Genomic DNA, 25,721 nt, shown 5'->3' with positions numbered 1-25,721 from the left:
AGAACTCTCACGGAATCAACAGCCGCACTGCTCCAGCCTCGCTGCAGCGTGATGCAAAGAAGCACAGCACATGCAAACAAGCAAGCAAACAACTACAAAAAAAAAAAAAAAAAAACCCTACAAACACACAAACCTTTCATTCATCTATTCCCGTGCACGTGTGTGTAACTGCGTTGCATAAACGTCCGTTCCCTTACTCCAAGTTCCAAAGTACTGTAGGTACTTCATTATTAGTGAAATAGAGGGAGGTTAACTCAATGCATGAGGTAACAGACGTAGCAGCAAACAGTGCTTACAGGTCTGCAGTGTCAGAGTGAGCTTTCCTACACCTTTGCAACATCATTTGGTCCCATCAGTAGCCTCCTGGAATGTGCGTGTGCGTGTGTGTGTGTGTGTGTGTGTGTGTGTCTCTCCTGATCACAAGAAAATGCAAGAAACCTGGGCACGCTCCGGGACATCCAGCTGTCATTCTTTACCCGTGTGACTAACATGACCCAGACATACAGGCTTCTCTTACATAACATCACGGGTTTATCGGAAGGATTTCTCTTTACAGAGAAGCTGCTCGGTTGCCTGTCGCGTCCCTCGTCACCTCAGGATTGGACTACCATTACCTCGCTCTTGGCAGGCCTCCCTGCACACGCCACTAGACTGTCGCAGTTGAGCCGGTACACCACTGCACGGCTAATATTCCGGCTTCCCGAGTCCGCACACATCACTCCGCTCTTCCCTCCCCTGGCTTCCCGTAGTCACCCGCATCAGGTTTAAAACCCTGACGCTTTCCGACAAAGCCAAAAATGGACCCGTCCCCTCCTACCCGAAAGTACTAGTCTCACCCCACGCTGTATCCTGCACCTGAAATACAGCTTGACTCGAACCAGCAGCCCTCCAGACACAGGGACGGCATGTCTCAAGACTCTTTTCTGTACTAGCACCCAGAGTGCGGCATGGACTCCCACTACCTGTCTCTGCAGCAGGGACCCTTGCTGTCTTCAAATGCAGACTGAAGACCCGCCTCTTCAAATCACTGAATGATTCATAGTTACTTCACAGCACTTGATTAATCATCAAGCATTCACTCACTTCTTTGCATATGTACATACATGTGTGTACTTTCCTTGTGACAGGGTTCTGTCCTGACTCAGGCCTTTAATAGCTTAAGAATTTCTAATGCGGAGCCAGCTAAGCACTATTGTAATTTGCTATAAAGCTAAATGCTTTGTGTGTTTGTGTGTGTGTGTGTGTGTGTGTGCCTGCGCACATGCATGCGTGCACTCGTGTGTGTGTGTGTGTGTGTGTGTGTGTGTGTGTGTGCGTGTGTGTGTGTGTGCCTGCGCACATGCATGCGTGCACTCGTGTGTGTGTGTGTGTGTGTGTGTGTGTGCGTGTGTGTGTGTGTGCCTGCGCACATGCATGCGTGCACTCGTGTGTGTGTGTGTGTGTGTGTGTGTGTGCGTGTGTGTGTGTGTGCCTGCGCACATGCATGCGTGCACTCGTGTGTGTGTGTGTGTGTGTGTATGTGTGTGTGTGCCTGCGCACATGCATGCGTGCACTCGTGTGTGTGTGTGTGTGTGTGTGTGTGTGTGCGTGTGTGTGTGCCTGCGCACATGCATGCGTGCACTCGTGTGTGTGTGTGTGTGTGTGTGTGTGTGTGTGCCTGCGCACATGCATGCGTGCACTCGTGTGTGTGTGTGTGTGTGCGTGTGTGTGTGCCTGCGCACATGCATGCGTGCACTCGTGTGTGTGTCTGTGTGTGTGTGTGTGTGTGCGTGTGTGTGTGTGTGTGCCTGCGCACATGCATGCGTGCACTCGTGTGTATGTGTGTGTGTGCCTGCGCACATGCATGCGTGCACTCGTGTGTGTGCGTGTGTGTGTGCCTGCGCACATGCATGCGTGCACTCGTGTGTGTGTGTGTGTGTGTGTGTGTGTGTGTGTGTGCCTGCGCACATGCATGCGTGCACTCGTGTGTGTGTGTGTGTGTGTGTGTGTGTGTGTGTGTGTGTGTGTGCGTGCGTGCGTGCGTGTGTGTGTGTAAGGGTTTGTAAGCACACAAAGGATGAGATGGGTGTCAGCCTGATGAAGATCAGGCTAAAGCCCAGGACATAGAACATGACACGCAGGCTCCAGCAGTAATGCAATCTCCCTGCAGCTGGAAATCTCCAAGAAATGACCTTATATCAGCCTGAGAGAGAGGAAGAAGGAGGGAGACAGAGAAAAACAGAGAGAGAGAGAGAGACAGTGAGAGAGAGAGACAGTGAGAGAGAGAGAGAGACAGTGAGAGAGAGAGACAATGAGAGAGAGACAGTGAGAGAGAGAGAAAGAGATAAAGAGGGAGACAATGAGAGAGAGAGAGAGAGACAGTGAGAGAGAGAGAAAGAGATAAAGAGGGAGACAGAGAGAGAGAGAGAGAGAGAGAGAGAGTGTTTCCTCCAGACACACACATAGTGTTTGTCTCACTCCACATATACATACAGGCCGTCAGACACGGGCTAATGGTGGACCTGACTACCTGGGGCTGTTCTTAGATGGGGGAACTCTCCAATAGCCTCAGAAATCAATTAAACAAACACTATCTCTAATTATAGAAATGATCAATAGCACACTGTGTCTTCCATCATAACCTGATCAGCATTTGTTTCCTTTCATTTCTCTCCCCAAACCCAAACCCCTACCCCCGCCTCAGAAACAAAAGTGGTTTGATCCTCCTCCGCATACATCTGTTGTGTGATTTCTGTGTAGTTGAGATGTGTGTTCTATGCGTGTTTTCTCTGTTGTGTGATTTCTGTGTAGTTGAGAGCAGTTAGCAGATTAAACCTGGATAGAATGTGGAAAATGGGGCGGGGGGCCAAACAAAAAGAGGTCAGACAACTTCTGCCCCATTTCTTTCAGAAAACAGGTGAGACAGAACTGTGCCAAGCGGTAAGTATGTTGTAACATAAGCTAACTAGCTACATTTGTGGTCATTTATTAAAGGAAGAAGTGGAAAAATAAGCGCAAGAATTTTGTTTAGACTACTGCACCAGGGGCACACACACACAGTCTTTCCCCAACTCCACACACACATACACACACACAGAGACCGTTTCCTGAAGTTCAGTCTAACAATAATGACTCCAAAAATCCATACTGCATTAGAAGAGCCCCCTGAGAGGACGAAGTCGAAAAGTCTTCGAGCTTCTCTCCCCTGCCCGCTCCCAGCTCAGAGATGCGCTCAGAAAGACGGATGTGGCTTCTCCAGATAATGCAGCGTGTGGGCGACTATCTAAAGCTCGAGAACGTCATTGAGCGACCTCGGTCCTGGGCACAGACCGGACGCACAGAACTAGCCTATCACCACGAGGCAGGCGAGGACACTCTGACCCCATGGATGAGCTCTTGGGGCAGGCGCCTTAAAAAGAGCAAGACTTAGCTCCAGAGCCGCCAGCTTTGGGTGTTCCGAACCTCGCAGGCGTTCGGCCAAGAGAAGTCAGACTGTGCCAAGTGAGAGAGGGAAACAGCTGCCTGGACATAAGAAGAACTCAGTGTTGAGCGTAGAAGTGGTCCCTCCATAACTGTGGATCTGCACTGGGAGAAGCTGACATACCTGGTCCTTCAAGAAAATAGCTAGGGTTTGTGAGACTAGCTGGGACACTCCAAACTCCCCAGCTAGGAAGAGGCAATTTAACAGTAACAGTAACTACACAGGCCTCAAACATAAAGAGACGGAAAGAGAAAGTTGTCGTTTTTTTTCCTGCAGCATGATCGGAGATTTTTTTCCTCACTGCAGGATCAGAAATTCCAATTTGTGCATTCTGTGTCACATGGTAACTACCAAACAGAATTCAAACGTAAATGTAAATGCCAACAAAACAACTATTTGAACAGATCAAATATTCAGTTGCAGAGTTTTGCCTTTTATCCTGCAGATGAAAGCAGATTGCGGGATGGTTTTTGATCCCTGAAGCGTCTGGTAATGAACTGATTACGCTCCGCAGGTTTTCTGCTGCCTTTAAAGGAAGAGACAGCAGAGACGCACAAATGAAAACCAGCAGAGGTGTAATTGATGGGCCGTGGTGGGTGTGCTGCCATACCGAGATCTCTTCTGAAGAAGTACAGTTACTGCAATAACTATTTGCAGACTTTTGTCATCCATCCTTGAAAATAAATAAACAAACAAACCAACATATTTTTTTCCAAAGTAAACATTTTATAAACAATAAACAGTAAACAATAAACCTTTTACACATCAGGTGTACTGTTAGGCCAGAACTATCATTCATTCTGTTAATTTGTCAGGTCGAAGAAAACAGATGCCAGCGAATCTTGAGGCGCTTGCCTAAGAATGACTTCATTCCTGCCGGAGAGTTACTCAAAATCCTGCTGTGAATTGTATCCGTGCTCCGCTGCTTCCATTCTCTCCCGGTGTTCCAGGGAGCTGTCGATACTAATTTAGTGCATGGCCAAACCGCATGATTACATTCCTCTGTAGTTTTTGACCTCAGAATTGAACCAAGGCTATTTTATCGGCCTTGCTTCAATCCGGACATTTAGTCCGAGGCCAAAATCCAATTAGGTTAATTTGGAAAACGGGAAATAAGTATGTGGTTCAAATAGGAGCTTAGAGGAGCAAGAGGCCTGTGTCATTGTATCACCGATAAGTAGCAAACATTATTTTTAAAAGTCATTATTTATTATTTTTACATTTTTTTCCTAGAACTTTCAGCTCACGAGACGAAGAAGTAAGCTGTTTGTAACAGGGGCGTCACAGGAAATTTATGAATAGGAGGCTAAGAAGAATTGCAAAGGGGTGGGGGGACTCCATTAACACCTGCCCTAAATGCTTTGTTTAATACAAAGGTTACTTTTAGTTGGCTTTTTAAGGAACGTTACTTTAGCATTTGTTCATCAATCATTACATTTCCTCTGGCAGTTTCACAGGCATGATAGACATTTAGATTTTTTACTTTTATGTTGGAGTTACAGTCTTCAGGAACATTCTCCAAAACAGGAACATCCTCTAACGCATAACGAGAATGTCTCTGTGATCGGTAATTGTGTCAGAGATTACCCAAATCTTAAATTGTTCAGACTCGAGTTGTAGTTTGGGTTTGAGCATTGTTGTATGGCAGCAGCACCTCTCCCAGGTCCTAGTGCCGCTTTTTTCTCGGTATATTGTGAATTTAAAGACACGATGGCACAGTTGAATAAGATAGAATGAATGAAAACTACTGACGATTTAAACTAATAATGTATGCTTATTGGGGGAGGGGGGCTACGAAAGAACTTATAGTAAGAACTATAGCACCCCTAAAACAGGCCTAACGACGCCCATGCGCTGTAGTCTTGAACAAGTGCGTTCCATAGAGCAGGTCCCCCACATGGATGCAGCCATGTTTAAAGTAACTTTAGTACAGAATCTCTGAAACATCCAGGCCACTAGGTGTCAGGATAACGGCCGTTAGAAGAATCATTGGAAAAGGACCTATTGCTCATTTAATTCGTTGTACTACAAAGTTATCCCTGAGAATGGTAATATATCTTTTGAAAAGCCTATAGCCTATATAGCCTGCACTGCAATATACAAACATTTACAGTCTCCTTACAGTGTTTCTCACAGAAATTATTCTGCAATGCTGAGTCATGTAGTTTTGATAGGTTGTCTTTAGCTGGATATGAATTAGCTACAGTAACTACACCAATTACATGAAAAGCAGCTCTGCGTCTAGACCGAATGCCTTATATAGTATGTGAAAGTCTTTTTTTTTTCACTAGTCTAGTTTCAATCAAACAATTGATTTGCTCTCGCCAGTCTTATTAAATGATTGTTTTACAGTTTTTATGTGGTTAATTAGCCAAGATCATCCTCAAGTTTAGCTTGCAATTTAATTTATCAACCATATGCAGTGTGATGCATACTAAATGACTCGTAAAAAACGATCTCCAGTCGGCCTAGGGAAAAGCCCCAGCTAAAAACGTGCTCGGATTAAATTGTACTTCAAGAAATGGACTTGTGTGGCACAAATGCATTCATTAAAAGGGCTGATTAAGGCTAAATGGTTAGGAACTATGTGCTCATCAACGTCAATGTTCTTGAATAAAGACATGGAAGATTTAGGAGTCAGTCCTGTCTTAAGTTGTCCAAACGAGTGGACGGTGGTCCATTTCAGAGATGCTAACAACAAAAGCCAGGGCGAAAAGAAATCCACCGTTGCGAACAAATGAATCATTAATGGATTTGGAACGAAACTCTGTTTCCACAGCCAACGAAGAGAGTAATATAAGCGGACAGCGGCGCTCGGACAGTCTGAGACTGCGGCGTAAAATCAGACTGCCGAGGGAAGATCACGCTCAATGTCTTCCTTAAGATTCCGGCCAAGTGTGCCGAGCAAAACTTCTCTTTTATGTCCTGGGATTCATCGAATGTTGTATTCTCCCGTATTTTCCTGACAGGGCCTCGCGGCATTTCTTATTCCCTGTGGCTCCGCTTCCACATTTTAACAGCACCCCCCTCAACCCCCTGGCACTGAAATTAAACAAAAACAATAAAAGTTTTATAAGGAGAGCAAACGAACGGGAATTATGTTAGGGGCTGCGAGATTTTCCACAATGCGCGATCAGAAAACCACGCTGAAATAGTGAATATATTTTTCATAGCGGCTTTTTATAATGTCCTTAGCGTCTTCACTAGTGATGGATGGGACCCCGTTTTGCGGAATCTAAGAGCAAGTAACGATACCCAATTTTTCTGCAAACGTATCCGTGCACGAACGGGGACGGCCTCGTTATCTACAGAGAGCCAAAAGCCAAGTGTCGTTAAGCCGCGGCTGTCCCTGGGAGGGCAAGATTTCACAAGCCCTGTTTTCTCCTTCATCTGCGTCTGTCGATGACGAGCGGGCGACTCGCCAGGGATCGTGCGGATTTCTTTATGTATTTAGTTATTTAGTCTTTGTCATTACGTGGCCTGAAAGCCTTTAATTTTGTTATTTTTTCAGCTGTCACTCTTGGCCATGTCAAAACAGTCAGACGCTTATTTGTGAATAGCAAAATAAAAAAGCTGTGTGTGTGTGTGTGTGAGTGTGTGTTAGCGCTAACAGTCATGCGTCATGACTGTTTATGAAGAATAATATGCATGAATAATGGTTTATGGAGGTAGTGCTTTATATATATATATATATATATATATATATATATATATATATATATATATATATATATATATATATATATATATATATAAACCACAAAGACAAACCCCTGTTAGATCTGTGCTATAAACATGTCGTATGGGCGAAATGTGAATCTATGAGACCGTGTGTCATATACTGTGCACAAAACATGAATAATGTGGACCATAGCAGAACCTGAAAATACTGTAGTCCACGCTGCTTTATTTGGCCATCTCAGACCAGAATGACCAGGCTGAGCCCATTAAATGAGCTTAACACAGTTTGCTTTAATGTCAGTGCATAATCAGAAAGAATCAAACACTAACCACTTTAGCGGGCTAAGGGGTTGGTATACTGGTGCCGTTGGCTGCATATAGCATTATCCTTGAAAGAAATCCAATTATTGCCATTTATTTCTTGCACAATGCTAATATATATAGTGTACTGTAGTAAGAGATGTAAAGATTTTCATGATTGTAGTAAAGTAGTAAAATGCTTCAAATCCCTACATCTCTCTGTCTCTCTCTCTCTGTCTCTCTCTCTCTGTCTCTTTCTCTCTCTCTCTCTCTCTCTCTCTTTAGTTCATCTGCTCCAACCAAATTTATTCTCAGATTGCACTCAATTATGCCCTGTTAATTGACCAGTGAAAATTGTAAGGTGATTGCAAATATTGCAGTAAACATGCTGACCGTGTGTTACAATACTCTAGCAGTAGCTCAGAAGTGGAAAAACTCTTCAGGCATGCCGGAAGTAATTGTGGAGGAACTAATTGTGACAGCCAAATTTAGGGGGACAATTAAACAGCGACACTGTTCATCAGATGGGTAATGACACAGGAGGAGTGATTAACTGAGTCACTTGAAATCACAGCCAGCTCCTACCAACTTGGAAACAGACCAGAGCAAATATTTATTAAAGCTTTGGATATAACTGCCCACCAGTGTGTCATTTCCAGTACTTCCTCTTTTTATGTCTTCCTGTTTTATATCATGTGTAACTGTTGTCATCTTCACTGCTTGCCTGATAAATGATTTTCTTACATTCTTCAATATAAAACAGTTGTTACAAACACCATGTAATCCCCATATAGTCTTCTTACAAAACAGCCGTGTAGTTCCTCACTTTCTTCGTGTTCCAGTTCTCTGCAGTGCCAGAATTCTGTGTACAATATAAACCATTAAATGCCCTATAACTCGCGTGCAGTGTGTGTAAAAACATCGGTGTAATTCTTCACTACTATTGTCTGTTCTTGGCTTCTCCTTTCCAGAGCCGAAAGCATGCAAACAAAGTGCGTCTGTACTACATGCTCCACCCAGTGGATGGAGGCTGCCCAGCCAAGAAACTACGGACCGACAACGTGAGTACTGGGCTCGTCCATGCCCCATCATGCCACGAATTGAGGGGGTTGCCTGGTGCTAATTGGTCACTCAGTTTGAATGTGTTGCCTGGGTTTGAGCAGGTGTCCTGGATGGAATGGGTACCTCGTTTTGAGCAGATTGTCTGGATCGCCCAGTTTGAATGGGTTCCCAGTTTGAGCAGGTAGCCCAGTCCGGAAGGTTCCCGGTTTGAAAATATTACATGGTTTAATTGAGTCGCCCAGATTGAGCAGACTGCATGGTTTAATTGGGTCACCCGGACTGAGCAGATTACATGGTTTAATTGGGTTGCCTGGTTTTAATGCATCATCTGATTTGAGCAGATCACCCAGTTTGAGCAGGTCACCCAGTTTGTACAGGTCACCAGGTTTGAACAGGTCACCCAGTTTGAACAGGTCACCCAGTTTCAACAGGTCACCCGGTTTGTGGCCAGATGAGCCTGGGAGTGCTGAGACATGCACAGCAGGTCTGAGTGCCTTTCCAATGAGCGGGTGGAGGGGAACGCTCTTGAGCTCAGCGCAGTTGCAGGTCTCCTCTTGACATTAGGAACCGGGACGGACCAGTGTACTTGCTAGACGGAACTGTTCATGAGGGCAGTTCAGAGGGTGTCCATTTTCACAAGAGACATGGTGAAGAGCAGGCCGCTCTGTTGCTCTGGTGGTACAAATGACCCGAGAACGGTACACCAATCAGTCACCAATGAGTCCTCACCTTTATTTCACACTGAGAAAAGACCTCATGCGGTGGCCATCGGTGTTGTCTTGAAAGCTTTGTTTATAGCACATGATCATCTCTGGACTTTAGCTAACAGTAGTCTTAGACAGAGCAGGGTTGTTGAAGAGCAAATTAAAAAGGAGAAACTTTTCCAGAAAGCTGACATTTTAAGGAGATTAGCCGTAAAAGATAAGTGGAACATCTGGACCCAGTTTGAGCTTAATGACAAAACTCAAGATCTCAGACAATTTCATCCAGCAAAGCGTGTTTTACTGCAAACCTGAAAACGTCAATAACTCCGCCATTCCACCACTCTAATGCGCTCTAATACAAACAAGCAGACGTGCTCAGATGAATATGGCTAATGCCATTTTACTCCGATTCACTGATGATAGAGTTGATATTTTAAAGAGTTTAAAGAGATAAATGCCAAGAAAGTTATGCCGCGAGCCCCAGACCTCTAGAGGAAGCGGTTCAGGTCCTCCGCCAACCCACAGAGGCACCGCACTAAGGCAAGCATGAACTTAGCCCTCAACTGAAAGAGATCTTCAGCCAAGGATCTTCCAAAGGCAGCGTCCTTTAGCTGAAAAGCCACAGCTTCGTACGCGTGTCTGCAGAAACATGTCACCCAGATGCTGGCTTGCCCCGGGGAAAGAAGAGGCACCGCACTTCCACACCATAAGCCCCCGATGAGGCGTTAAAAAGCGGCGCGTGCAGGGTGCAGGGAGGAGGTCAGGGGAGGTCCCCGTGCACAAGTTTCCTTTCGTTTTGCTGGCCTCAGCCTCCTGCTCCCCCCCCAGCCCTGCTATGCTCCCCCAGCCTGTGGAGTTAGCAGATGCTGCACTTGCATCCCACTGATTCTAAACAGACCCTGAAAGAGTTACCCCCAGGTGGGCACCCGTCTTCTTTAAATGCTTTTGCTGGAAATGCAAAATAGCTCAGTGCAATTAAAAGTACAGTGTTTATTTGATGAAAATTCAGTGATCAAACTCTTACGTTAAAGACATCTCTTGTGGTTACATCTTGCGGGTAAATAATGCAAAGAAATCCAAAAAATCTTGAAGATAAAAAAAAAAAAAAGTTTTTGGATCTTTTATCTGCACTCAGTGTCCTCGAATGGCTTACTGCAATGCGCTTTTGGGCCTCTCTGCACTAAAGCGAGAAAGAAGGGAGAAAGCCGTGAGACGCGTGAGCGAGGCTGCAGTCATTTATAGGTGCGCGTTGTCATTCCCGATCCCACCTAGAGAAGGGGGAGGGCAGCTGGGCGGGACAGCGGGACAGCGCTCGGATGGTGCTCGTGTCAGTCCCGTAGGAGGGTAGAGAGGAACGTCAGTGTCTGATCGCCATCCACCGCCCATCAATCACCGCAACGCAGTCCAGCCAGACGAGAGGGCCAGCAGACGAGACGGCGTGCTTTCCCATTCGTGCCTGTCTGTTCCCGTTTGTCTGGTCCCTGTCGCATTGGAAGCGTCACCGAGCCAGTTCTGATTTCAACCAGACAGACACCAGAGGGCGTGAACAGAAATCGGTGGTCCAACCTGGCACGGGAAAAGCTTAATTCCTCAACTCCCCGTGAGCAAACTAGCCAGAGTAGCTGTAAGTGCTCTGCACTTTGATACAATGAGTGTTCTTGGGCGTCGTCAGGTTTTGTCCTTGAGTTGCATGTAACCCTTTTCCACCTCTCCTTCTCATTTGGGCACCAAAAAAACCCCAAAAACCTCACTATATCTGGCAGCTATTCTCCCGTACAGCTGTAGACACTGCGGCAGTAGCTTTTAAGACCTCAACGGTTTAACAAGTTCAACTGAAAGCTTTGGTGCAGTTTTCCTCCGATTGGAATTTTCCTCAGCAGATAAGCGCTTATCGGCACGCTAATACATCTGCCGTGCCCGCGTAAAAAGCGGCCGGCTTCCGAAAAACGGTGAATGTGCTGGACGCAGAGATTTTTTTATGGTTGCGGTTTTTTTGTTTGTTTGTTTTTTTTGTCATTAACCTGTAACTCAAGATGGGGGGAAATACGTTCGAAAAACATTTTCTCCCCTCGTGCCATCTCATCAGCCTGGCAGCGTGGGGAGTCGGCACTTTCCCCCATGGGGCTCAGTGGAAGGATGTGGCATTGAGGTGGAAGCAATTATTTTTATGCTGTGTTACTCTTCGATGGCTTAAAGATCAATGTGCTTTGCATGGTTGCCGCTGTGCTCGTGCCGGAGCCTGATGGAAGCAGCACGGCTTACCGGCCGTGCAGTCCTCTCTCGTGTGCGCGATGTTTGTTAGTAAAACGAGTCTGCTGCTCTTATTTGTGTGCGTGTGTGCGTATACTCTGATCAAATATGTTTTGCTCTTCTGTACTACTGTGCGAAAGTTTCTCCCTTTTTCCCAAATTTACTGTTTTTCACAGGTCACAGGTTATTGGAGTTTTGAGTTATTGGTTTTGAAGTTCTATATCTTTAGTATTTCTGTGCTGCCAGTGTTACTGTCTTATTTACTCAGAAACTGAGTTGCATTAGGCGGTCTGCACTCGCGCTGACCTGGGATCAGAGGCCCATTAGCAGCCCTTCCCTAGCGCTGACCTGAGATCAGAGTCCCATTACCAGTTCTTGCTGGTGCTGACCCGAAATCAGCTTTATAATAGAATCTGTCCCGGGATCAGTAGCAAAGTGCGGAACAGCCAGTGCACACACCGTCTCAGTAAGGACAGTTAAAAGGCAGTTACTGTGTCTCTCAGCGCCTAATAAAACGCTGGCAGACTATCGCAGAGAATCCGACCCTCATCCATTCATTTAACACCAATCAACTGTCTGCAGTGGCCAATAATAGCTACCACAGCCTCCTGAGGATACTTTGAAAACCTCTCCTCCGCCTCCCCCAGGAGTTGTAACCCGAGGCTGGAGCCGTTAAAGAGGATACGATTAGTGGCCTGGAACAAGCTCGGCCCTGGCCGGATATCCCACCTGAGGTTTACGGCGATCTGATTAGCCGTGCTGAAGTCAACCCTGCCTGGGTGACAGCTTCTTTTCCTCGTGGGGGTGGGATTAGCAAGGGGGAAACCCACCGAGCCACTCAGGCAGGGTTTCCTCGTTCGGCTCAAAAGTTATGGCAGCCGAGGTAAGAGCGCGTCTCCGCGGACGGGCAGAGTCCATCAAACACTTTCATGTCTCTCGCCGCCGCGGACGCCATTCGTGTAACTCGATATCCTGTCGCCGCCGTAGCCCGAGATTGATAACCGCGTCATTTCTGGGTTTTAATATCATACGCACTCCCACGCTGGCCTGTCAGAGGTTTATATGCCATGACGAAAGGAGGATCAGTCATCATCTTTTTTTAACAAAGTCCCTTGATTTATTCCCATAGCTATAGCCATCCCACTGGCCAGAAAATGTGTTCGGCAGTATATGAAAAAAAAACAACAACTAAATAATAATAGTAATAATACCAAATATAACCATCACTGTCACTAAAAACTGCTCTTGTCGCCTGCTCCTGTTTTTCATTTACTTGTTTTCAAAATAAGCAACAACCAAAGGGAGTACGCTTGCAATGCTCGTCTGGATTTCCTGTTCTGATGGACTCTGCTTGGTATTTATCAAGACTTCAGTGGAAGTATTTCTTCCCCATGGTGCACCACAGCTGATTTGATTCTCCACAGATGTCAAAACACCTGCCAGCCCGGGGACAGATTGGGTGCAGCCAGTTAGAAGCTCAGCATAGAATTCATTGTGTTTTTAAATACATATACATCATATCTTACACTGAAGAGTTATTGTGGAGCGTATAGTGTGTTAGTCATCAGTATTTCTAGCGGTGCAAACAGGTGCTTTTTTGGGGGATTTTGTCAAGATACCGTCCCATCGTTGTTGTGCTGGAACCTCGCCGATCCTCTAAGAAGCAAAGATATCCACTGGAACTAGATGCGGTTGGCCTGGCAACCTGTTCTCATGGAGACGGGGGGGGGGGGGGGGGGGGCTGACTGAGTCACAAGTGTCGCACCCTATTTTTAGTTCAGATACCCCCCTTCCACCCCACCCCCCACCCCTTCTAGGTTACAACATGGCCGTTTGATCTCCAGAGTGGCAGCGGCCACACCTAATCCTGATGGCCACTTAGATGACCTACTATTGAGCTTTTTATTAAGCATTTAAGTATCCAGAATAGGAGTCAAGATGGATGTCTCTGGGATCAGCTTGCTGTCGCATTAGCAGATGAAACCTGACAGACATCTGTACATGGAGGAAAGCATCCCAGTGCAGACAGACATCAGTAAGTGCACTATAAGAAACTCTACAATATTGAAACTGAAATGTCATCATGAGGGTAAATTTCAGTGTCTGTTTCCAAATCTGCTTTCAGTTATGCAGTGAAGCTGCCTCAACAGTTATTCATAAATCCAGCACAAACTACCTTCACCTCTGTGGCTTTGAAGGACTATCATTTAATAGCTGTTTATTGCATAAAAAGCTTCACTCTTTTGTTGTGTGAGAATAAAAACTCCATAACTGTTCTCTCTCTCTCTGAGGACATGTTTAGATCTCTTTTTTTTTTTTTTTTTTTTTTTTTTTTTACAAATTTAGAATCCTCAGTCTGAGAAAATGTCCTCCCAAAAGGGTGCATACACCCAACCAGTTTTCTAACAAAAGTAGAGCATATTTCTGAAAATAATATTGCAAGTTCTATAAAGATTGTTTGTGTGTGTGTGTGTGTGTGTGTGCGTGTCTGATCCTCTGAATATTGATGAATTGGCTTCTTCATCTAGTAATAGAATATCTGTTCATTTATGTCCACATAATTTCTGTCCATAGCAGTTGTACAACGAAGCACATCCAGCATTTTTCTTACTCGTCAAGGCACGCGTGTGTGTATATTTGTGGGTGTGTTAAGACAGCGGCATGAATGTGACACAGCGATATCACATTTTGAAAAGCAAACACGCTGCGGCTCAGCACCGGGCCATGTCACTGGTGTCACGCCACGAAGCACACCACGTCAAAACGTGTTCCACATTTCACATCAGATGACCAGGTTAGGCAGGATTACCACAGCTGCGTTTCAGCATTTGGCTGAGTGAGACGTTGGGAACGCGGTGCCGTCGCCATGATTGTCTAAATGGCTGAAAAACTTGCTGCACAGCTAACGCGTGCAATTGGCACGTTTTGTTAGCATGTGTGGTTAGCATGTTCCTTCAGCGCACGGCATTCGTGTCTGCTGTTAGCTCACGCTGGTCCGCATGAAACGCACGTCATCCGCACTCCACGAGATGTGACAGCTTCACGCTGATCTGGTGTCTGCTTTAGCAATATTAGTGAAAGATTGTGCACGCTCTCTGTCACGTTTTCTCACACACACGCAAGCACACGTGCACACATGATTGACAGCGTAAAAGAACATTCACGCAAGGCATACATTTCGACTGAGAAGACAGGATTAAAATTGTGTTTAATTTCTGTTGGAAAAGGCTGAAATATTCTTGGGAAACTTGGTTATTTTTAATCAGATGTACTTGAATGATTTAATCTTAATTGATTTAAAGTTACATTATTACAGCTTAGAAAGTGAAAAAAATGTTATGCACCATCTCTCTCTCGCTCTCTCTCTCTCTCTCTCTCTATGAATTATAAATCCTGTTTACACTCCACGGCCCATCAGTTAGCAGTTAAACAGTGTGTGTGTGTGTGTGTGTGTGTGTGTGTGTGTGTGTGTGTGTGTGTCTGTGTATGTGTACGTGTGCCTGCATGTGTAGTAGAAAACAGTCACTAAAGGACCTAAATGATCCAGCCTGCATGATGGCTGCAGCTCACGGACGACGGAGCTCTCCGATGCCACAGTCATTTGCATTCCTTCCCGATCCTCATGCTCTAAAATCATTAGCCAGGAAGCGAAACATGCGATGGTATGAAAGCCTGGTGGATGGGCTCCATGCGCCACGCAGACGGCCCGTGTGCTGACTGCGTCACGGCGACTCCAGGCATATGCTACGCCTCAAGCCCTGAGTACGGGCATCTGGCAGCCGCCCAAGACGCTTCGCCAAACCACTTTCCGAGAGGAAGCTTCTTTCCTTCTTTCTTTATCTCTCTATCTTTCCTTTTACAGAGCAATCTTTCACTTTTGTTATCTGCATGAGGGATGAGTTTTAGGTCCGAGATCTCCAAGCCTGCTGCAGTGGGGATGGGCCTCCAAATGCAGGAAGGTCTCATTTTAGATTAGGGTAGGACCTACACCCCAGAACCGGATTGTTGGTTTCTATACCCTGGAACTGGATTATCGGTGCCTACAGAAACAAATTGGTCCTAGTGACAATATAATTGAATTATGACAAAATATACACATAGCATGACAACGGGAAAAAACAAAGAAACAGACTATTTCAGACATTGATCAAAAGCGAATTTTTAGTGAAGAAACTTTAACGTTTCCTTGCTGGTTCTTTCACCCACGGGTTGAAATGCGCGCTGACTCGCAGAGACGTTGGCTGCTGCTACAGCGGCCCAGCTGTATAGCCACGGTTCGACGATTCCCGGGCTCGCTCTCCTTCCTGCACACAGCTTGGGAACGCTCCAGGCATGGGCCGCGGGACCTGGCCCTCGCCACGCCTCTCGGCACGCTCACCTCTGAACGGCTTCTGGCTTGGCGGATAAACCTCAGCGTCGGTTCAGTGGGACCCAAAAATAGATGAGTGTGAAAAAGCTAGAAAAGAAAAACTAGAAACTTTAGGAAAACAGCTAATATACCTAATATATGGAATCCTGAATATATGCTAGCAGAGAACATTTTATTATTCTGCTATTGTATTATTATAGCTTTATTCAGATAAGGTCATGCTAACTAATGTAATTAGCTAAGTATGCTGGGTAGTTAGTTATTCACTGCTAGCCGTGGTAGCTTGACAGAGACACTGATCCTTCACAGCGATCAGGCAGTACCAACTCCGTTGATGGCTCATCCCGGTTCCAGAAACGGACCCGCGTATTTCAAAAAGGGGCCTTGCGCCACATCAAACAGGCAGCAACGCGGACAGCTAAGCAAATTTCCTCCCTACAAAAATGGAAAAAACGAGGAGAAGGGATCTTATTATTTTCATTATTTTATTATGCCTTACACAAATGAAGACCAAAGCCACTGTGTTGGGGATCGCGCGTCTTGCATCTCAAACGCATTCTGACTGTGGGAGTATAATTGGTTGCCGCGTGGTGTATGGAATTACAAAAACAAACAAAAAAGTAAAATGGAAATTGCATCTGCACCGGCATATCGACTCCCTCAGGTCTGAAAAAGTTGCATGTCATCTTTCATTTCAAGGTAACAATCAGCAATCAAACATGGTCTTGCTGATTGTGTGTGTGTGTGTGTGTGTGTGTGTGTGTGTGTGTGTGTGTGTGTGTGTGTGTGTGTGTGTGTACTATAGTTTCAAGCTCAGCTGCAGAACATGTGCACAAATTTGAGGTTTGTTTTGAACACATCCCTGGAGATTTACATACAGATTACAACAGAGATGCGCTGATGCACAGAACTCACCATTTATCGACTCACGTGTACCTCTCCATCTCATAAAGGGGCAGGATTTCATTTCCACCTCCAGACAAGTGCTGAGATGTGTGCGTGCGTGAATGTTCTTGGTCGGGGATGCAATTATGACGTCAGCCCCTATCGGGAACACAATTATGACCTCAGCCCCGACCGGGGACGCAATTATGACGTCAGCCCCAATCGGGGACGCAATTATGACGTCAGCCCCGATCGGGGATGCAATTATGATGTCAGCCCCGATCAGGAACGCAATTATGACGTCAGCCCCAATCAAGGACGCAATTATGACCTCAGCCCCGACCGGGGACGCAATTATGATGTCAGCCCCGATCGGGAACACATTTATTCAACGCTCACCGGAGACGATCAGCCTGCTGTCAAGTGACTGTCTGTGCTTTTCGGAAGAGCTTTGCTTTTGCTGATTAGAATTTTGAACGTCTACAGTGGGGTGTGCTCACGGGTGTGTGTGTGTGTGTGTGTGTGTGTGTGTGTGTGTGTGTGCATGCACCGGTGGTCAAGACGGTGATCGGTGATGTAAGAGAGCAAGATGAGTGCATATGCTGGTTGTGTACACACGTGCAGAAGAACAGGACAAGGGCAAGATCACTCTGGGGTGTGTGTGTGTGTGTGTGTGTGTGTGTGTGTCTGTGTGTGTTCATTATCCCTTGTGAAATGTCCATTTTATACAAACAGATGTGCGTAGATTTCACATGGACATGAGCTCTGCAGTAGCCTGTGACACATGGGCCACACACACACACACACACACACACCCACACACACACACACACACTCACTCACACACACACACACACATACACAGACACACACACACACAGAGACTCTCTCTGCTGACTATTCAAAGCAGCTCCGTGTAGGATGAGCAAAGCAATTGGTTCATAGCACATTACATTTCCACATGGAAAAAGTGTGTGTGTGTCTGTGTGTGAATTTGTATGCATGTGTGTGTAATTGTGTGCGTTTGTATGTGTGTGTGTTTGTGTGCATTAGTATGTATTTGTGTGTGCATTTACTTGTAGGTGTTTGTATATCTTTGTATGTGTGTGTGTTTGTGTGTGTTTGTGCTTGTACTTGTGTGTGTGTGTTTGTGTGTGTGCGTGCGTGCATGTATGCTTGTGTATTTGTATGTTTGTGTGTTTATATTTGTATATGTTTAAGTGCGTGTATTTGTGTTTGTGTGTATTTGTATGCAAATGTGTGTGTGCACATGTGACCTCATGGCACATGCACCACCGTGTTCGTCTCCAGCTCCACCACGGTCGCGTGAGTCTAGAAAACGCGCGGATGTCCCGTCTTCAACGGGCTGGGAGCCGAGCTGCGGAACTCCGACAGGAACACTCCCTCGTGTTCACAGTGTGATGAATCATCAGCAAAGCGTGCTTGACCACTTCTTCAAAGTTCATCATAGATAAACAAGTCAGTCTGAAGTCAAGGGATGGGAGCGAGGAGGGAGACTGTGAGACAGAGCAGTTATTGTTTTCTGCCATGAATGTATAGCAATTGAATGTTTGATTTATAGACAACGCCCTTGGACCCGCTTTGGGCTTCAGGAGGGGTAACCAGCATGTTCTGGGGGTAATGGATCTTGCTCTGATGTGGGCTGAGGAACGGCTCTCCGTACCTGCCCCGGGGCTGGCTCGCATTACTCAGCTCAAGAGCTGTTAAATCACGGCCTCGCACACCCCACCAGCGGGCGAACGGGCTCTTCCCAAGCAGCAGAGCAAATCGCTCTGTCTCACTCTGTCTCACCTCTCTCCGTCTCACCCTCCCTCCGTCTCTCTCTCGGTCTTCCGGTGCTTCCGCCGGATTTCATTACTTTGGCACTTAGACAAATATAATTTCCGATTCCAGGGACCCATTAAAATCCATCCGCACACTCCTTCCCGGAAGGAAGCGGCCCTGTGTGTGCGAAACCGTCACCCGTCATCTAAAGGGCGCTCGGCACAGGTGCTCGTGCGCTGTCGTCTTCAGTTAATTGGGGTGCGGTCCCAAATAGCACAGGTTCGAACGTGGTACATTCCCGGGAAAGGCCCAGAAAGTCCGGCACACGCCCTCCAGCCATCTGCACGTGGGAGCACTGGTTCATGCCACTCCTAATGTTCTTTTCCTCTTTATCAGATTTTATTTTTGTCAAATCCATTGCCTCAGCAACGCTCCGAGTTTCCTTTCTCGCTGTCCGAGTTTCCTTTCTCGCTGTCACTCTTTCCAAGTTAACATTGCGGTTCCCATGACAATGCATTTTTTTCTTATTTTTTTCCATAACGTTTTATTCCTATTGTATCAATTATCTGGTTCATGTAGCCTTTTCCAAGTGTATCGATAAGGTATTCCCTGTTGTTCATTACATCCTGTTATCCTCAAGTGTCTCTTGTTTTAATTCCTGTTTCCACCATGATTTCTGGATTCCCTGCTGTGGCTTCTGGTATATTGGCTCCAGACAGTTCTAAGGTTAATGATAATGGATTCTCCCTCAGTTGATATTGCTCATCTCTGCACGTGCATTCTGTCTCCTGTCACTCGCCGTTACACTCGTCTGGCGCCAAGCGATCTTAGCGAATGAGGGGCGAGCGCGAGGTTCTACCAGGGGAGGGGGTGGGCCTGAGCGGACAAATTACAGGCCACGCCTCCTACACATGCTGGCAGTCAGCCAGGACTGCACTTCCCAGGTTCTCTCTAGTATGCTGATGTGAAAAATAGATCCGTGTGATTTACTTCTCTGGAAGTGCTTAATGTCATATGCTGGGGTTAACCTCATTATATTCCTGTAAAAGACTGCTGGAGGTGTCCAAAAGCCCAGATTTAGTCGGAACACAGATTCCAACCAATAACATTCCTTTTTGTTCTTTGTAGCCGGATAGATCCGGTAGAGCATGGCGCCTGGCAACAGCAAGGTCGTAAGGTCAACCTGCAGCACAGAGCACACATGCTGTCACATACAGACATACAGTCATACAGATAAATATTCCGGTCACTCTGGATAAGAGCCTCTGCCATGTGCTGTAGATGAAAATGTATTAAAGCGTGTGTTTGTGGGAAGGGACGACTGGGTGTTAACCAGCTGTGTGTAAGTAACAAGACAACAAGAATGGTGAATGGGAGACAGGCAGGAGAAAGAGAACATTCATCACAGTGACAATATCAGCGGAGTCAATGTAAGACCATGTAAGAGTGGAAATGTTTAATAAGAATGTGTGTGTGTGTGTGTGTGTGTGTGTGTGTGTGTGTGTGTGTGTGTGTGTGTTGCAGGGCAGTGAGGAGGGAGATGTGGATAAGAATAAGTGCTGCACACTGTGTAACATGTCCTTCACGTCGGCCATAGTGGCACAGTCGCACTATCAGGGCAAGATCCATGCCAAGAGACTCAAACTCCTGCTTGGAGAGCAGCCTGCCATTACAGGCAAAGGTAGGCACCACAAACACACACACACACACACACACACACACACACACACATACACACACACACACACATGCACACACACACACGCACATACATACACACACACACACACACACACACACGCACATACATACACACACACACACACATACACACACACACACACACACACACACACACACATACGCACACACACACACACACACACACACACACACACTGCACACACACACACGCACATACATACACACACACACACGCACATACATACACACACACACACACACACATACACACACACATACACACACACACACACACACACACACACTCACACAGTATAGGTACACATGGTACTTCCACACACATATCCACACATACAGTATAGATACACACAGTACTTAAACACACAACTCAACACTTGCACATAGTATGAATACGCACACAAACACAACACATACGCAGTGTAGGTGTACACAGTCATTGCACAAACACATACATACACACATACAGTATGGATACATACTGTATACAGTGTGAATACATATAGTACTTATATACACACACACAAACACACACACACTCTCTTCTCTCTGATAGTTCAGGTATAAGCACTCAGTTCCTCTTTCATTAGCATGCTGAGCAAAGTTCAAAGTTCAAAGTTTATTTGTCACATACATAGTCATACACAGTATAACTGGCAGGGAAATGCCTCTGGTGACTGCTCCGCCCGTAGCCTGTAGCCGGGGAGAGTTACATAAAATATACAAATTAATGCAAATTAATGAATAAATATGGTCCAGTTAAATAAGGAATGGAAAGGGAGTGTATAAATATGCATATATACAATGAAAATACAATTTTACAGTTTTTACAATTTTACAGGCTTTTACGGTTTGTTATGACGTTGTTGACATCACACCCAGAGTGCACACAGTTCCTTAGTTGCCCTGATTCAGGGCCCGAATGGCCTGCGGGAAGAAGCTCCTCTTCAGTGTCTCTGCGTTGGTCTTCAGGGAGCGAGAATGCTTCCCTGAGCATGTGTTTTATTAACTGGCCACTTCATCAGAAACACCTGTTGTACTGCTACAGGTTGGAGCCCATTTGTAGCGGTGCAAAGTTTGCCTCCCGACCTCTGACCCTGGTCACACACTGGCCACAGGGCCATTGCTGCAGTCGTTGGTGTGGGGGGACCATTCTCGGTTCATGGACCACCATAACTGCATGGAGTATGGCATCGTAGCTGCGGTTTCAGGGTTGAGAGTGGTCCGCCACTCAAAAAGGTCCAGCTAACACCGCTCAGAAATGTCACATCAAATCAAATCAAATTTGTGTATATATATATATATAAAGCTTTTTACCAGCATGAGGAAGAAACCTTGAGAGGAAACAAGACTCAAAGGGAGGGCTCATCCTCCTCTGGCCGACAACGTTCACCACAAATGTCAATCTAACACCACTCAGAAATTTAAAGCTATCACCATGCACAAATATCTCATTCCTTGGTTTACCTCCTGTCGGGCCTGTCAGGCAGGGCGGCTGTCTTCAGCCTTCATAACAACATTACTCAGGAATGTCCAGTTAGCACCACTTAAACATACAAGACTATCAGCACACACACATATATTCAGCTAACACCGTCAGAAATGTCTAGCTGTCACCAAAAATGTCCTCTTTACACCACTTACTAATATCCAGCTCACGCCACTTAGGAATATCCAGGTGTCACCAGACACACAGATTCAGCTAACAACACACAAATGCCCAGCTAATGATGGTCCTCTAGTCAGAAAAAGGCTTACACAACTTTTCAAATTGGAACAGATGGATTGCAGTCTTAACTGAGTATACAAGGTGTCTGTAATAAATGCAATAAAAGAAAATAGCTGGAGAGTGTAAATGCTCATGTACACACACACACACGCACACTCACACTCACACTCTCACACACTCACACACACTCACACTTGCACGCACGCATGCACTCACACACACACACTCGCACACACACACACACACACACACACTCACACACACTCACACTCGCACGCACACGCGCACACATATACACACACACACACACATACACACACACACACACATACACACACACACACACACACTCACACACGCACACGCACACACACACACACACACACATGCACACGCACACTCACACACGCACACACACACACACACTCACACGCACGCACGCACGCACGCTCACACGCACGCACGCTCACACACACACACACACACACACACACACACACAGGGAACATCTGCCCTTATGTATTATCTTTACATTATCACATTGTGCTGTATGAAAACAAAGCACACTGTGTGCACATGCGTACGTAGGTGCACATGCCCATATGTGTGTGTGGGGGTTTGTGTGCGTATGCATGTGTGGTGCACGTTCCCGTGTGTGCGTGCGTGTACATGCATGTGTGGGCTAAAGTGGAACTTGTGTATTCTGGAGCTGCATTATTTGGATGTAATCCCCCCCTCCTTCTCTCCTAGAGCTGAGTCCACACACACACACACACGCACAGACGCGCGCACACTCACACACACACACACACACACACACACACACACACACACACACACACACACACACCCAGCAGCAACATGAAGACTGTACATTAGCACCGATCAGTAGCTGCTGAGTGTCTCTTCTTGAGTTAATTGAGTTAATTGTTAGCTGCCTTTTTTTTAATCTCCGTAGAGTTGTAGTTTGTTGTCACCTTCACTTGCTCGAAGTGTGTGTGCTCGGACCAACGTAGGTGCACCACCTGCCCCCCTGTTGACCCACACTGGGTATGAGTCAAAAACCAGTAACGAGGGAGTACTGTTGTGTGGGTGTGGGTGTGGGTGTGGGTGTGGGTGTGGGTGGGTGTGGGTGTGTGTGTGTCTGTGTGTGTGTGTGTGTGTGTGTGTGAGGAATCCAGTGCAAAAGTTGTCAGAGCACCTGTGTGCTTGTGTTTGTATGCACATGTGTGTATGAGAGAGGGAACATTCAAGGATGTGTGGCAGAGTGTATTTGCATGCTTATATGTAAGAAGTCTATATGGGAGCATATGGCCATGTGCGTGTGTGCTTGCTTGTTTGTGTGTGTGTGTGTGTGTCTGTGAGATCAGCACTCTGCTCTGCCTTGGTGAGAGTCATCTTCTCAGGCAGATGAGAGAGCCATACTGGGTCATTCTTTCACTCACTGCATACTGCCCTGCAGGGGCAATCGACCTGAAAAACTGAGGAGGAGCTGAGAGAGATAGAGAGAGAGAGAGAGAGAGAGAGAGAGAAGAGAGAGAGAGAGAGAGAGAGAGAGAGTGTGTGAGAGTGTGTGTGTGTGTGTCCAGGGCTAAAGAAACGAGAGAGAATATATGTGCAGTTCAAAAGAGGCAGTCAGCTGGAAGCTTTGAATTAGACTAGGTTCTCTGTCAGTTTGAGTGTGTGTGTGTGCGTAGACGTGTGTGTGCATCTGCTGACTTGTGTATGGTATTTCTGTGCCTGAAATTCAGTGTTGCAACATGGACTGTGATATATAGCTCAGTGTGCAGTGATAGTCCATCTTCAGTGCACTGCGTCATGCTTCACAGTGTGACCAGTAATTCCACACAGCCCCAAAAGATCTGCACTCCATCACAACAGGAGCATGACGCAACGTACCTCACCAGCTGTCTCCTCGTGTTGAAAGAAAGAGAAAGAAAGAAAGAAAGAAAGAAAGAAAGAAAAAGACGAGAGTTCAAGAGAGAAACCCGGGGTTTACATTTAGTAAAAGCAGAAACTCCAGGGGCAGTGAAGTGGCTGTTTCAGTATGATAAGAGTGGCTGTTTCAGTAGACAGAGTAGCTGTTTCAGTAGACAGAGTGGCTGTTTCAGTAGATACAGTGGCTGTTTCAGTAGACAGAGTAGCTGTTTCAGTAGACAGAGTGGCTGTTTCAGTAGATACAGTGGCTGTTTCAGTAGACAGAGTGGCTGTTTCAGTAGACAGAGTGGCTGTTTCAGTAGACAGAGTGGCTGTTTCAGTAGATACAGTGGCTGTTTCAGTAGACAGAGTGGCTGTTTCAGTAGACAGAGTGGCTGTTTCAGTAGATACAGTGGCTGTTTCAGTAGACAGAGTGGCTGTTTCAGTAGATACAGTGGCTGTTTCAGTAGACAGAGTGGCTGTTTCAGTAGACAGAGTGGCTGTTCTGATAGAGTGGCTGTTTCAGTAGACAGAGTGGCTGTTCTGATAGAGTGGCTGTTTCAGTAGACAGAGTGGCTGTTTCAGTAGACAGAGTGGCTGTTCTGATAGAGTGGTTGCTCTGATAGAGGGAATGGCTGTTCTGATAGACAATAGATAGAGCTGCTGTTTCAATAGAGAGAGTGGCTGTGCCAACAAAGTAGCTATTCTGACAACTATTTTGATAGAGAGTGTGGCTGTTTCATTAGTTTTGATAGATATAATGATTTTCCGAAAGAGAGAGAGTGGCTGTTCTAATTAGAGAGAGTAATTATTCAGATTAAATATCAGTGGTGCTCATTCAGACTCTTCTAACTCTGGCCCTTCTAGAGAAGTGCAGGGAAAAAGTCATATAAACATTTCATAACATAAAATTAAAAACATCAACCTATTCATACTGGTGATATTTTTGACAGGCTCTGCAATATGTCTGTGAGCAAAGTGACAGGTAATCTGGCCAATTAAATTTATGATATTCACTACAGGGGTGGGTCTAGAGTAGGCGGGTCCTGACGAAGAGGCTTCATTACTGTCTATGTACATGATACCTTAGCCCGCTAACTTGTAATGGTGGCTACAAGTGATACAGACATTCTGGCATACCAAATTCAAAAGCCTCTTTCACGGCTACCATTCAATGCAGATCTCACTTAGATCTCAATAGTTGGCCAACTCCATCTATATGAGAAAGGAAAAAGTTATGTACTTAGCTACTGTAAGATGATAAAGTTGCAGTTTCTGTAAGACAATAGTTCTGTAAAACTATGTGAGGTTTGCCAGGCTAACGACTTGCCTGCAGCATACACAAAACTTTTTGTAAACTGTAGTTGCATTTTGAGAACTGCTGAGCTGTACTTTAGACTCCAGACAATAATTTAAGGTAGCACATCATTTATTTATTGGTGGGGTGTGGGGTGTGTGTGCAGAAGGAGCGCCCGCTTAACATGTTGCCCACCACTGGTCTCCGAGCTGATGACTTGGTACACAGTTCCTCATGACACACAACCATGTGAACAGAGCTGCCTGCCTACAGCAGACATACTGTGTACACCACTAACCATGGCAAAGAATCAAGCAGCTGTACTCTGCGTGCTAAAGCCGTGAAAGGTGATGTAGGTGATGCTCAACACTCGTTATCGGTCTGCCCGAGGGCTTGTCTTGGTGCATCTGGCTGAATGGGTTCAGTAGCATTTTGCCCCTCAGTCGCTCAGCCCCTCAGCCCCTCAGTCGCTCAGCCCCTCAGCCCCTCAGCCCCTCAGTCACTCAGCCCCTCAGCCGCTCAGCCCCTCAGCCCCTCAGTCGCTCAGCCCCTCAGCCCCT

At 46.0% G+C, this 25,721-nt stretch overlaps 1 protein-coding gene across 4 annotated transcripts in view; it reads left to right on the top strand.

The window, feature by feature from the left end:
• The window catches only part of zmat4a (zinc finger, matrin-type 4a), an 85,491-nt gene that overhangs the window by 24,683 nt on the left and 35,087 nt on the right, over positions 1-25,721 (top strand). For all 4 annotated transcript variants that reach the window (XM_035525872.2, XM_081711031.1, XM_081711026.1 and 1 more), the window contains exons 3-4: positions 8,413-8,502; positions 20,021-20,177. In XM_035525872.2, coding sequence (XP_035381765.1) covers positions 8,413-8,502; positions 20,021-20,177 — 247 coding nt within the window. The remainder of the gene's footprint in view (positions 1-8,412; positions 8,503-20,020; positions 20,178-25,721) is intronic.

This window comes from Electrophorus electricus, chromosome 1, assembly GCF_041902795.1.
Source record: "Electrophorus electricus isolate QZ-2024a chromosome 1, ASM4190279v1, whole genome shotgun sequence".
NCBI classification, from domain to species: domain Eukaryota; kingdom Metazoa; phylum Chordata; class Actinopteri; order Gymnotiformes; family Gymnotidae; genus Electrophorus; species Electrophorus electricus.
The sequence above is the reverse complement of the archived record's forward strand: the minus strand, read 5'-3'. Positions and strand labels throughout refer to the sequence as shown.